Here is a 13,062-nt window from a genome sequence, read left to right as displayed (position 1 = left end):
TCAAAATTTGGTACTTCCACAAACTTTTAAAATTGGTCTAAAATATCACAAACTTTGCTTTTGTTTGTTATTTCCCATGGCAGGTCAATCACCATATCGAACGGACTTACGTGCATTTTTTTATCATACTTAGCACTAAATCAATGTGGTTTCTAACTGACCTTTTTTTTTATCATACTTACCATGAACTTAAAAAGTGGTCTAGAATATTATAAACATTTCACGGATGCCCACATAGAATAAGTTTTTCGTCAAATATATCTTACTTGTGTTGGGTTTGAAAATAACAAACAAAATGCAAAATTTGTGATATTTCAAACTAATTTTAAAGTTTGTGAGAAATACCAAAATTTGACCAAATTTTATAATTTTAAGGACCAATAATGAAGTTTTGAGTTTGTACTTAATTATCTCATGCTAATAAATTATATATATATTGTATAATATATTATTCACATTCTTCAATCAATCAGTGTTGTTTATTTCATGAATAAAGAATATTGTTTAATTTATCGGTAGTGGCACCCAATAGTATCTGTATTTTGGTGGCTAGAATCTGACTGAACTTTATAATTTTTTTCAATAATTTTCCCATAATAATAATAATCAGTAATACCTTCTCATTAACATTGCGAATATGGTGAATCAAATCCCAACATATTAGTAAGAGAAAACGTTTTACCAATCAATCTGAATTTCAATTTTTCATACAGGCCAAGATACATGAGTTTGAAGAATCAGCTGCAAGTGCGGCCCATGATAAGGCTGCGGATTTAGTTCATCCGATCCATGTTAGGGCCTCAGAGGCTGGTGGGCAGGCCCAAGCACAGGCCCATAGAACCCAAGAAGAAGCTTCTTTTTTTGAGCAGGTCTTTTTTTTAACACAATTCAAATTTAATTTTTTCAAATCTATGGTTACCATTTTGATATCATCTATGATGATTTTGCATATGAATGAATTTTATTATTTTTTTTATGATTTATGTAGACTGGAGAGCAATTTGCTAACTTGGCTCAGGGTGCCATCGATGGGGTGAAGAACACTCTTGGTTATGGGGAAAAGAAATGAACCGAGGGTACTTTTGTCATTCCACTTGTTTTTTAGGAAGTTTTTATTGTTTTTGGAAATTGGGATTAAGAGAGTTCTAAGATGTAAGAGGTAGATATCGTTTAGGTATTTGGATTTTTTGTACGTACATTTTTTATTTTAGAAAATTTGTATTAGTAACTAATGGTAACGCAGTGTGGTGTACCATATTATCGTAATTCTTTAAATGTGATAAATAGTAGTATTTAAAGTGTATATAACCAATGGATCGTAGTATAGTTGGCAGCGAAGAATTGTGGTGACCTTGAGGTCACGAGTTCAAACGGCGCCACTTGTACAAGTTTGTGATAGATAATGTTTGATTGGTGTCATGTGTCTCATCAGATTAAATAAAAAGGAAAATAATTTAAATTTAGATGTTACATTTTTCCTCTCTATTTTATTTATAATTTGTTTCTTTCTAAATTTCTAAAGTAAACAGATTCTCTTAAATACTACTACCTCAGTCCCTGAAAGTTTGTCTCATTTTTCTATTTTCGTCCGTCCTCCAAAGTTTGTCCCATTTCACTTTTACCATTTTTAGTAGTTGACCTCATATCTCACTAACTCATTCCTACTCACATTTTATTATAAAACTAATATATAAAAGTAAGACTCACAATCCACTAATTTTTTCAACTCACTTTCCATTACATTTCCTAAAACCCATGCGGGGTCAAAGTGTGCCAATATTTGAGGGACGGAGGTAGTAGTATGTTTGAGACTTGAGAGCATCCACTATAGGCGGCCTTCCCCAATAGCCCCGCCCCCTTTTTTGTCCACAGTCCCAATTTTTTGTCTATAGCCCCAATTTTTTCCTCCACTGCCCCACTATAGGCGGACACTTCCAATAGCCCCGAAATTTAATAACCAATTTTCATTTTAATTTTTTCGTTTCGTTTTTAAATCGGCTGAATTGAAATAATTATAAAACGAGGTAATTGAGACCGAATATCCCGACGGCTGGGAAGGATTGCCGCCATATCCCGATTCGTGCGAGCCGGGAAATTCGTCGTCTCCACCGTGCATTTTTTGAGAGTGAAAGTGTAGATAGTGAATGAAGGGAAGTGTGTGAAAATGAAGGGTGTGAAAGTGTGTAAAAATAGATGGTGGAGGAGTAGTATTTATAGGGTGATTTTCGAAATAAATAAAAAAATTTCAAATGGGGCGGACGCCCATCGCCCGTCGCCCCACTATAGGATCGCCCGCCATCGCCCCCTAGTCGCCCCGCCGCCACCACCATCGCCCCGTCCTCGCCCCCTAGTTGCCGAAGCCTCTACCGCCCCAGCCCCGCCCCTTTTTTTCTGTCCGCCCGGGGGCGGACGTCCGGTCCACTATAGATCGCCCCCTCCTCACCCCGATTTTCCGTCCGCCCCTTTGAGCCTATAGTGGATGCTCTGAGAGCTACGTTTATTTGATTTTCAGGAATAGTCAAGTTAACAAAGGCGCCACTTCCACAATATAAACCATGCTTGCATTTTCCAAATCATCGGCGGATAATAGGGCTATATGGGCTGGTGTTTAATTTCATTTCCTCCTCTTCCACCAACTCCAAAGAAAAAAAAAAGTAAAATGCCGGAACTCTGAAAACAAATCTTCATGTTTTGGGTTGTCATTATAAAAAATTAGTTAGAAACCCCATAAATTTTGGATCTATGTACAATTTATCCCACAACAATTATTTTAGATGAAATTGTATCTGATATGATAATTGAGATATCATATGTGCATGACATTACCGATGAGTTATATGATGTTAACTCACAAAGAAGACGACGTTCTTTGATTGAAAAACATCAACAATATATTATACGTACTCATGCGACTTGTAGACTTTTTCCTCAAAAAATACATTACAACTAAAGCTGAGCTTTATAGGTTTCCTGACTATTTTTCAAAACCATAAAAACGGATCAAAATTTAATCAAACTTTATAATTTTTCCAATAATTTATCTTTTTATTTTTTAGTTAACAATAACACACTTTATTCATAAATATGCCATATTATTCCACCATTTGAGTCTAAAATGGCTCACCCTATGTACATGCTGGACATTTTTAACCCAAAATATGATACATAGCATAGATTGATACATTTTCGAATAACATGTCATGCCAAACGATCCAACAAAATCGATAACATATTAACAAATGATCGATTTTATCCGATCGATTCCTATAACATAGGAAAGCACAAAACATCCATCGATTCAATCACATTAATCATCACATAAAAGAAAGCAAGTAAAGACATTGCTTGTATATTCCCCCTCTCCTTCAAGCAACAACACATGCAGAGACCCCTAATTAATCAACCAGAAAACCCTAATCATCACTAATTAACAGCATTCATAATTCCCGAATTGTTGATCTCCTTTGATGTTTAGCAATGGCCGCCACCGACGATCTCTTCTTATGGCTCATAATCCTCAAACTCTGCCTCAAAATATCCATCTCCCTCTCCCTCTCCACCTCCCGCCGCTCCATCGCCGCCAGCTTCGCCTCCAAAAACTCAATCCTCTCCCCCTTCGCCGCCACCTCCCGCTTCATCTCCAGCATCACATCCCCATCCCCCTCCGTCTTCCAGCACAATCTCTCCTCTGCACATCAAAATTCATCAATCACCGCATTCAATTTCACAAAAAACAACTCAATTCGAACTCACCTTCACGCGTTCGCCGAATCAGATCATCGAGCTCCACTTTAATCGCGAAATACAGCTCCTTCCACTTCTCGAGCGTTTGATCTCTCTTCGCCTGCTCTTCGTCGGCAATTATGTGATTGTGATCATTATTATGTTCTAGAACCTTCCGGAGGCTTCTAATTTCTTCCTTGAGGCGCTTCCTCTCTCGCTTCCATTCAGCTTGCTTGAAGGCGAACGCCATTAATTCTCGCTCGTAAACCTCGCTCTCTCGCTCTCTGATGCACATCACCTCGTGGATCTCGCCTTGGAGGAGGTGGACCTTGTTTTTGAGGCCTTCTACCACCGCGTCGCTTGGGCTCTTCTCCTTCGTTTGCCAACTCCCCATTTCTCTCTCTCTTAACTCTGTTTCTGCAACTGGTGTTGAATAATAAGACAGGGGAGTGGGGTAATGTGTATTTAATTCTTCATGTGAGGATTTTGGTTTTTTGAGTGGGGATTCAAGTGTCGTTGAGCAAATAATTGAAATTTTAGTCACGCTAAGAGCATTCCCAACGCTTGGGGCCGGGCCGCAATGAGCAAGTCCCGGCCCGGGCCTTGCGTTAAGCGTCGAAGAGTTGCGGCCTGGGACCATCCCGAGGACGCCGCGCCCGCGGTCCGCCCCGGCTCAGGGTAAACTATGCCCGTGCCGCAATGAGCTAGTCCCAGCCCGGCGTTAGATGTCTTCGGGCTGGGCCGCAATTCCCCTCGATTTTAATTTTTTTTTAATTTTGTTTGCCTATTTTGAGGATCGGATACCTTCGCACACAAATGAAGAAGAAATAGTTTTTTAAAATTTTTAGGATTTGTGATTTTCTTTTTCTAGGATTTGTAATTTTCTTTTTTTCGATTAAACAATGAATTTTCTCGGTTTTAATTGTTCAACGTATTCTATTTTACGAGTAAAATATGTTGGAGTTGTGAATAGTGCAATTTAATAGTTGTGGCCCGGGTTGGGGCCTGCAGGGTTAGAGGAATTGTGACGTGAAACTCAAATTTAAGGGAATGATGACTTAGAGGGGACTTGGAGCCTGAATTTGGGATGGGGTTGTGGCCCGGGTTGGACCCTGCATGGTTAGAGGAATTGTGACCTGATATTCAAATTTATGGGTATGATGACTTGGAGCCTGAATTTGGAATGGGGTTGGGGATGCTCTAATTTGTATGAATATCTGATTCAAATTTCAAAGATTTAGTTAGGAATGTTTGGTGGCAACCTCTTTCATGTTGTTAAATAATTGGATGGACCTACAATTTGTTTTAATTGAGGTTATTTTGAAAGAATTTTAAAACAATAATTTTGTATTTAGTTGTGAAATTTTGATAATGTTATATTAATAAAAAATAATTTTGAAATTTGATGATATTATACTAGTATAATCTAGATTTTGAAATTTATAGTTTCAATATAATAATTTTTATGTATTTCATAATTTTTATTGTGAAAAATTGATGATATTATACGAATAATATCATAAAATTTTGTGATAGAAAAAATGTTGTAATTCAAAGTTGTAGCATATATATAATTATTTGAGAATAAAGGGAATATATAAAATCATAAATGGACAGTTATGTTATTTAGAAATTTTCTAATTTTATTAATTTTCTAATTTTTTAATTTGATCAGTGTTCAGGTTATTCGGTCAAGTAAGTTGAAAAATAAGTGAAATACTCCCTCCGTCCCGTGCTACTAGCACGTTTGCTTTTCGGCACGGAGATTAAAGAATGAGTGTATAGCAAAGTCAACAATTGCGGCTGTAGGTGATAATTTTTACTATAAATGGAAAGAGTGCAAATAACTTGGGACGCCCAGAAAGGAAATAGGTGCAAGTAACACGAGACGGAGGGAGTACTATGTTTTAACAATTTCTACACATCACTAATAAGAATGGTCCGAATTCGGTCTCCCCTTTAAGTTAGAGCTACAATATCAGTAAATGAAAACTGACTGTGATAATATTTCTATCATTAAGTTCTTTACCAACAAAAATAACTATCACATAATATAAACAGAATATTCTCTTAGGCATAGATTTTTGGCCATGATGTGTTTGTCGTTGTCCATATATTAGACCTAAAACGCATTTTTTTTATTAAATAAAATGTCCGAGCCAACACAAGCAACATAGTAATATAAATACAAAAGCAGTTCATAATAGACTCTTAACACATATTATCTCAAACTTGGCTCTCAACTAGGTTTATATGGAGTATATATGTGATGTTCAAAATTCTACATTTTGAAAATAAATCCAAAATTTATATACCAATAAAGATAAAATTAAAAAAACGTGATATTATTGGGGAAAAAATTCAACCGACGTAATATTTTCTCTAAGACTAGAATACGCATAGTATTTCAGAATCCAATGTTTACAAATTACATACACTCAACTGCAATATAGAAAAAACACAAACAATTTTCGATTCGTTTACACTACACTCCAACCCCACACATATTAAATACGTTACGAAATGAATTGTGTAAGATTCTTGCATGGCCCTCTTCCAATACATAAAATAAGCTCCTCCTCATAAATATGGAGCCCCCAGTTCTCACAATATTTCACTTGGTCTTGTCTCAATAATAAAAAATCATTTATTATGGTGTCAATATTTACTCGTGAGAGGGTGTGGGGGTCCCTTTTAAAGATGTTGATATTTTGTAATTAAATAAAACATAATTAAATGGCAATCAAATATACACGCTCCACACATACATATCTACGAGTAGTTAAATTAATGAAGTGTTTGAAATTAATCACAAGTATTCACTCGTGATATATGTAAAATCTATCATATTTGGATAAAAGATAACGGGACACGATTAAACATAAATCTTGTGAAAATTAGAATTGGAATAAATAATTTTGATTGATATAGAGTCACATGTGAATTATTTTGGTTCATCAAAATTGGAAGGATTCAACGTTTTTGTCCACAGAATGGTCCTACATATTTTGCAGAGAATGACTTTAAATTGTGAAATAAGCATCCTAAGTTTGCCTCAAAGGGGACTTTTTTAATAAAAATAATCATACTTTTATTTATTTTTAATATTTTATCTACCCTAAACAAACATGATATGCAATCTTTAGGATTTAATTCGAGGCCAATACCGTCTGAATAATGAAAACACCTTTTAGTTGTTCATTAATATTATCAGTGGCACGAAGCCAAATCAATCTAAACCATTAGAGCATCTCCAATGCCGGCGTCAAAATCGCGACGCCGATTTTTCGCCGACGCCGGTTCTGACGCCGAACCATTGGAACCGGCGTCGGCGAAATCGGCGTCAAAATCGGCGTGGCCATGCCGATTCGCGCGATGACGCCGGTTCCGACGCCGATCCTCATGGCGCCATTGTAGGACCCCTATTCGGCGTCAAACCGGCGTCAGATTTTAAAAAAAAAATATTTTTCGAAAACACTATATATACGCGCTTTGAACCGGCGGGAATAGCCGCGGCGTAGGTAGCGACGGAGGCGGCGGCGACGACGGTGAAGAAGCGCTGGGCGACGACGGAGACGAGGACGGCGGCGAGGAGTGATTTTGTTTTACTTTTTTTAATTAATGTACTTTTTAATTTTTGTACTTTTTTTAAATTATTGTACTTTTTTTTTAAAATTAATGTACTTTTAAGTTTTAATATTATTATTCGAATTTTTCGTAGTTGTCTCGTAAATTAAATTCCGTATGTTGATACGAGTGTAAATTAAATTATATAATTGTTATTAGTGATGTGGATAGGTAGTGTGAGGGCTATTTGATGTTCAGTTGATGTGGCAAGCTGATGTGACAGGAGAATTGTAGTGCTGATGATGTGGCAGTGTGAAGGCTATGTAAGGGTTATTTGACGTCCAGTCTTACTGGAGATGCTCTTAATATGTTATACTCCTCAAACACACACACGCATACACACACATATAGTTCCTAGTTCATAAAGTAAAAGAAATTTTTGGCGAAACTATATTGAGTTGAGGCTATCATATAGTATAAGAAATATTTTGTTTATTGCTTACAAGATAGATTAAAAAAATAAAAACATAAAAAGTTCCACTAGCTTTTTCATTGACATCCCGCAGAAAGTGGTGGTTAATTACTCACAGGAAAATGTGCAGAAGTGGAGGCCATTTCCTGACAACACATGACTCTCTATTCCATAGCATATTGCCAAAATTTGTTGCCTGCAATTCTATATTTCTGACACCAAAACAATTTTAATTATAAGAAGGTGTGTATCAGTTCATGTATGGCAGTTCTGACCATCCTATATGTTAGGTCACGTTACCTAGTATTACAAATTCTCAGTGGAATAGTAGGTAGTTATTTTTAAAAGAGAATTAATAATAGTTTTCGGATGACTCCATGGCCGCGTTTACTCAAATATATAGGCAATCGATTGACAGAGAAGCGTCTTACTATTCTTACCGACTAGTATAATACTCCCTCCGTCCCGACCTAAGCGAGAAGTTTTTATTCTTACCTACTAGTATAATACTACTATTCTATTTTGGCACAAGAATTGATTGAGAGAGAAGCGTTTACAATATCATGACCTTATAGCTTCTGTTTAGACTGTTTATTGTGAAAACAATTTAAATGTTCTACTCCTGTGGGCTGTAGGTCCATTTTCCCATTTGGAAAACAGGAAAGCCCAAAGTATAAAGGCTTACAAGAATGGACGTTTTTCTTTGGAAAATACAGTGTTATGACAAATGGAGTGATTCTACCTCATTTACTCAAATATAATTTTCTATATAAAACAGAATATTCTACTTTATGGTGATTCTCGCTGCAATATTATTTAGAGAAAAGATAAATGTACATAAATTATACGTGTACATAATATTCTTAAATTTTTAAATTGAATTAAATTTAATTAAAAATTAGTTTTGTTATTTATGGTATTATATGTAGCAATAAGAAAGAAGTGATATAGAAACTTTATGTCAAATCGTAACATGATTTCGAGCTTGATTCAAATTAATTATACAATATTTAGTAAGAAAATACTCCCTCCGTCCCGCACTACTTGCACTTATTTCCTTTCTGGGCGTCCCAAGTTATTTGCACTCTTTCCATTTTTAGTAACAATTTATACCTACAGCCGTAATTGTTGACTTTGTCTATCACTCATTCCTTAATCTCCGTGCCCAAAAGGAAAGGTGCGAGTAGTGCGGGACGGAGGGAGTAATTTTTTTCTTAAATATATAAATAATTAAGTTAAAATTTCAATTTTTATTTGAAGTGTTGCAAAACGATTAGTATGAAATTTATTTTAAATAAATTAATATTTATAAATGGATTTTCAATGTAAAATATTAAAAAAAAGTTTGATTATGTACTTTTATCAGTACCCATTTATTTATTTTAAATTTTCGATCATTTGAGTAATCCGTGTATATACAAACTTTCAATTAAAAACTCTATTTGAAGTCTAACATAGGTAGGGTGTATACCCAGCCGATCAAGTTTCTGATCCTGTCTTATTTGGACTGTGGGTCAATCGAATTGAAAATTTATCAAGGTATAAAATTCAAATCTTAGGGTTTTGGGGTTATAAATCGAACATTACAATATATTTAGTTCTTGAGAATCTAACTGAGTATATAAACTTTCACTTAAATAAATGTTGTAGTATTTGAAATTTTGAAGGTCCTAAAACAGTAACATGGTTTGCAATCATATAAAAAACGGGTCGAGTCAAATAAGTAAGTACTTACTTGATAATTTAATAGCCCATAACCCAAAAGGAGTGGCTACATAGTGGAAATGTCCATATAAATTCAATTATTTATCTATGCAAATAATCCATTCTATAATTATAAATTAAATGATTTCGCGTTGATTAATAGAATTAACCAATTGATGATTAGTCAAATTAAGCCTTTTGGAGTATTTTCCACACCATATTTCTGACATAGCATGTTACAATTAATCCAACACCGTTTTTATTATTTTTGGCCATCTATATAATAAGAAATTTGTTGATCATCCATTGATGAATCATTGTCCATCTCCACTTATAAAATGGACATTGTAGACTAATTATCGATTCAACTTTATTTGCACATGCCAAAATATTAGTTCTAACAAAAAATATTGATTAGTGCTCCATTTACCATTCTTGGACAATTTTATAACAAAACTCTCATATGATCACATGAATTAATGAATTCTCCCAACAAACACACACATGCACACAATAATATAGACCATATTCTCTCAAATATTTTAAAGATTTCAGTTGTTACCGTTATTGAGTTAGTTGCGAATATAAAAATAGCCAAAATTATTAATACAATCATATATGATATGAACCTTGTTCTTGGGGTACTTAAATTAATTAATTATGGGGAAGATTAACTTGAATTATGGGGCGATTCTTTGGATGAAGACAGCTTACAGTTAATTTAACTATTTGGCAATCTTAAAAACAGTTAAAGGAACATGAAATCTATGGATCTGGCTTGAGAATTAAGCACGAAATCTTAATACATTGAACTTTGAAAAGAATTGGTGAAAAAATAACCCAAGAAACTAGCATAATGAATACTCAGTATATTAATATGAAATGCTTTCGATCGGGGTAGATGTTTCCTTTGAATATTGTTGAATGTTTTACTTGTAATTAGTGGAGTATTACTAGCACGATTAATGTGTTTAACTCTAATTATTGAACTAAATTGATCTCAGACCATGTCATATGATAGGCCTCGTTTGATAGTTATGGTCAAATGAGACTTCACTCGAACCTAGACTTGCTTAGAATATTTATCACGGGCTTCACTTTTGAAAATATTGACTATCATTCGATCAAAAAAGCAAAACCCACTATTAAGTCAATTTCACTTATCTAAAACACACTATTAAGTCAATTTCACTTATCTAAAACACACTATTAAGTCAATTTCACTTATCTAGTCTTGGATTCTTGGCTTAAATCAAGCTATTAAAGGGTGCCTAATTAAACATAATCGGCATTTACCGGTTTTATTGTACATAGGTAGTAAATAATCAAGTTTATGAAATACTCCCTATATATACTAGAAAAAAAACTAAGTAATACTTTCTCATACAAAAAAATGTCAATATTGCAACAATGGAGTACCACATTTTATAATTCGTTGCATGTAATTTTCGGTTTAATCGATATTATAAGTTTTAACTCTATTTAATTAGTTAGTAGTATTATATATACGATCAAAATTAGAAACATATGATATCATATTGACAATTTTAATTAAGTCATACTAAGATGTAGATATTTTATTAGGTAATATAATCATGCATATTACCTAACAATATATATGAGACAGTGATAGTGATATAAAATATACCCGTTAAAAAAAGTTACCCACATGACTAGACAAATAATTTTCTTTTCTATTTATTTCTTAGGAAACACTAAATAGGAGTATTATATGTTCGTATCACATATAGACAAATTTTGTGGTATCACTACATGATTATAATTCATAACGATCTTTAATATTGACTATTACCGAAAACTGAATTTCAACCTACTCCCTACAAGAGTGTAAATATTAACACACACTATTAACTAAAGTGTGACATTAAATGTACATATACACAAAAATTTAGCATGCATCCACTTTGTAAACCACCAGGTCAAAGTGCACCATATATTCAACCATTTACACATGTTGTAATCAAGGCAACATTAGTATGGGATAATATTTATGAAAAAATGAGCTACCGCCTACCACTATAATTAATTATTTTTATTTTATTTATTTTTTTTGTGGGGAGAGGTCTATAGGCTCTATACGAGTAAAGTTAATTAATTAGACTTTCCAATTAAGCCGCAAATACCCAAAATGGGTAATTTCAAAATGATGAAATGAATCACATATTTCGAGGATCCAATTCTATTAATGAGTGAATGAATGGAGACTAATTCCATCAATAGTACTCCTATAATAAACTCCAAAATAAATCTGCTTTGCAAACTTCAATTAATTGGATACGAATGTCACCAATTTTATAGCCAAACTAACCTCGTGTTACCCATCCCTCAACTTTTTTTACGTATTTCACAATTCAACAACTTATTATTTGGTTTCTTTCTTCTTCTTCTTCGTGCTTGAGAAAATGAGCAAATTTATATACTCCATACTGTACTTTGATAAATTGATTAATTTATAACTTATTTATGCATTATCTTTCAGCTATTTAATCTTATTTTTATCAGTAACGATAAAATTTAATGCAAATAGCACGTTTCCATACAATACACATTTCGTACCATAAAATCCATTTCCATACAACACGCATTTCGAACCATAATTTCCTTCTCCTAATAGCGATAATCAAACATGACTTAGAAAAACAAATATCAATAACATGAATGCTGTATTAATCGAAAAATCTAAAACATTCAAATATAAACACTGGTCCTGCTGAAAACGTGCTAGAGTATGGGTAGGCACAACCTTTGAGCTTTAACGTGGGCCTAAAACAACAAAAGTTTGAAGTCTCGAGCATACAAAAATTTATGTAATGAGCTAGCTAATACATGGAGTATTTCACATATCTCATTATTTTTAGAGTGATGCTAAATGGCCATAATGTGGTTGGCCATAAAGAGTTAATTTAGTTCATTTACATGTATAAAAAAAATTAGAATTACCGATATAGACTTATATGTGTGAATGGACTTGTGAGTTGATACTTATCTTTGAATTCCATTACGTAAAACACATTAATATCACGAATTACTGTATACGTTGAGCAACAATCAGGAAATGACAGTAGTAATAAGTTGAGCAAAAACTACGAAAGAGCAACACTAACATGTTGAGCAACATATAATGAAGATGATATAAAAGTAAAATCAAGTAGTATTAAACCAAAAATTTGAAAAAAATCAATTTTTTTTGTTATTTAATTAATTTATGGCTGGCCATAATGTGGCCGCTTAGCATTATTCTTATTTTTAAGCCTAAAAATTACTTTCTCCCTCAACTAAAATGACACACGTTTTTTTTAGTTTGTCCAAATCAAGATAACATATTTCTATTTATAATAAATTTCTCTCTCCAATTAATCCTCCAACAATTATCTTTGTCTCTCTATTTAATACCTATCTTACTCTATATCTCTCCAATTAATCACAAACAATTCCTAAAATTCTGTGCCTACTAAGAAATGTGTCATCTTGGCCCGGACGGATGAAGTAGTAAACAGTACCGAAGCCAAGCCATTCAAAATAGAAACAACAATAAATTCAACTTATGCAAAAGTAAAGGTACTTATGAACATAAA

At 33.7% G+C, this 13,062-nt stretch overlaps 1 protein-coding gene across 1 annotated transcript; it reads right to left on the bottom strand.

The window, feature by feature from the left end:
- Nucleotides 1-3,143: 3,143 nt before the first annotated feature.
- On the bottom strand, nucleotides 3,144-4,240 carry LOC121807060. Its single transcript, XM_042207248.1, has 2 exons — nucleotides 3,754-4,240; nucleotides 3,144-3,688 (listed from the first exon to the last, which is right to left on the bottom strand). Exons 1-2 carry the CDS (start codon nucleotides 4,115-4,117, stop codon nucleotides 3,438-3,440), a joined length of 615 nt encoding a protein of 204 aa, XP_042063182.1. The 5' UTR covers nucleotides 4,118-4,240; the 3' UTR covers nucleotides 3,144-3,437.
- Nucleotides 4,241-13,062: the final 8,822 nt, after the last annotated feature.

This window comes from Salvia splendens, chromosome 6 (assembly GCF_004379255.2).
Source record: "Salvia splendens isolate huo1 chromosome 6, SspV2, whole genome shotgun sequence".
Classification (NCBI taxonomy): Eukaryota; Viridiplantae; Streptophyta; class Magnoliopsida; order Lamiales; family Lamiaceae; genus Salvia; species Salvia splendens.
This window is presented reverse-complemented; position numbering and strand designations above follow the sequence as displayed.

Bases quoted from the DNA above. Each gene is read 5' to 3' on its own strand.
- LOC121807060 (XM_042207248.1), bottom strand. From the start codon at position 4,117: ATGGGGAGTTGGCAAACGAAGGAGAAGAGCCCAAGCGACGCGGTGGTA. The intron at 3,689-3,753 runs GTGAGTTCGAAT...TTTGATGTGCAG, and splicing joins GATTCGGCGAACGCGTGAAG to AGGAGAGATTGTGCTGGAAG.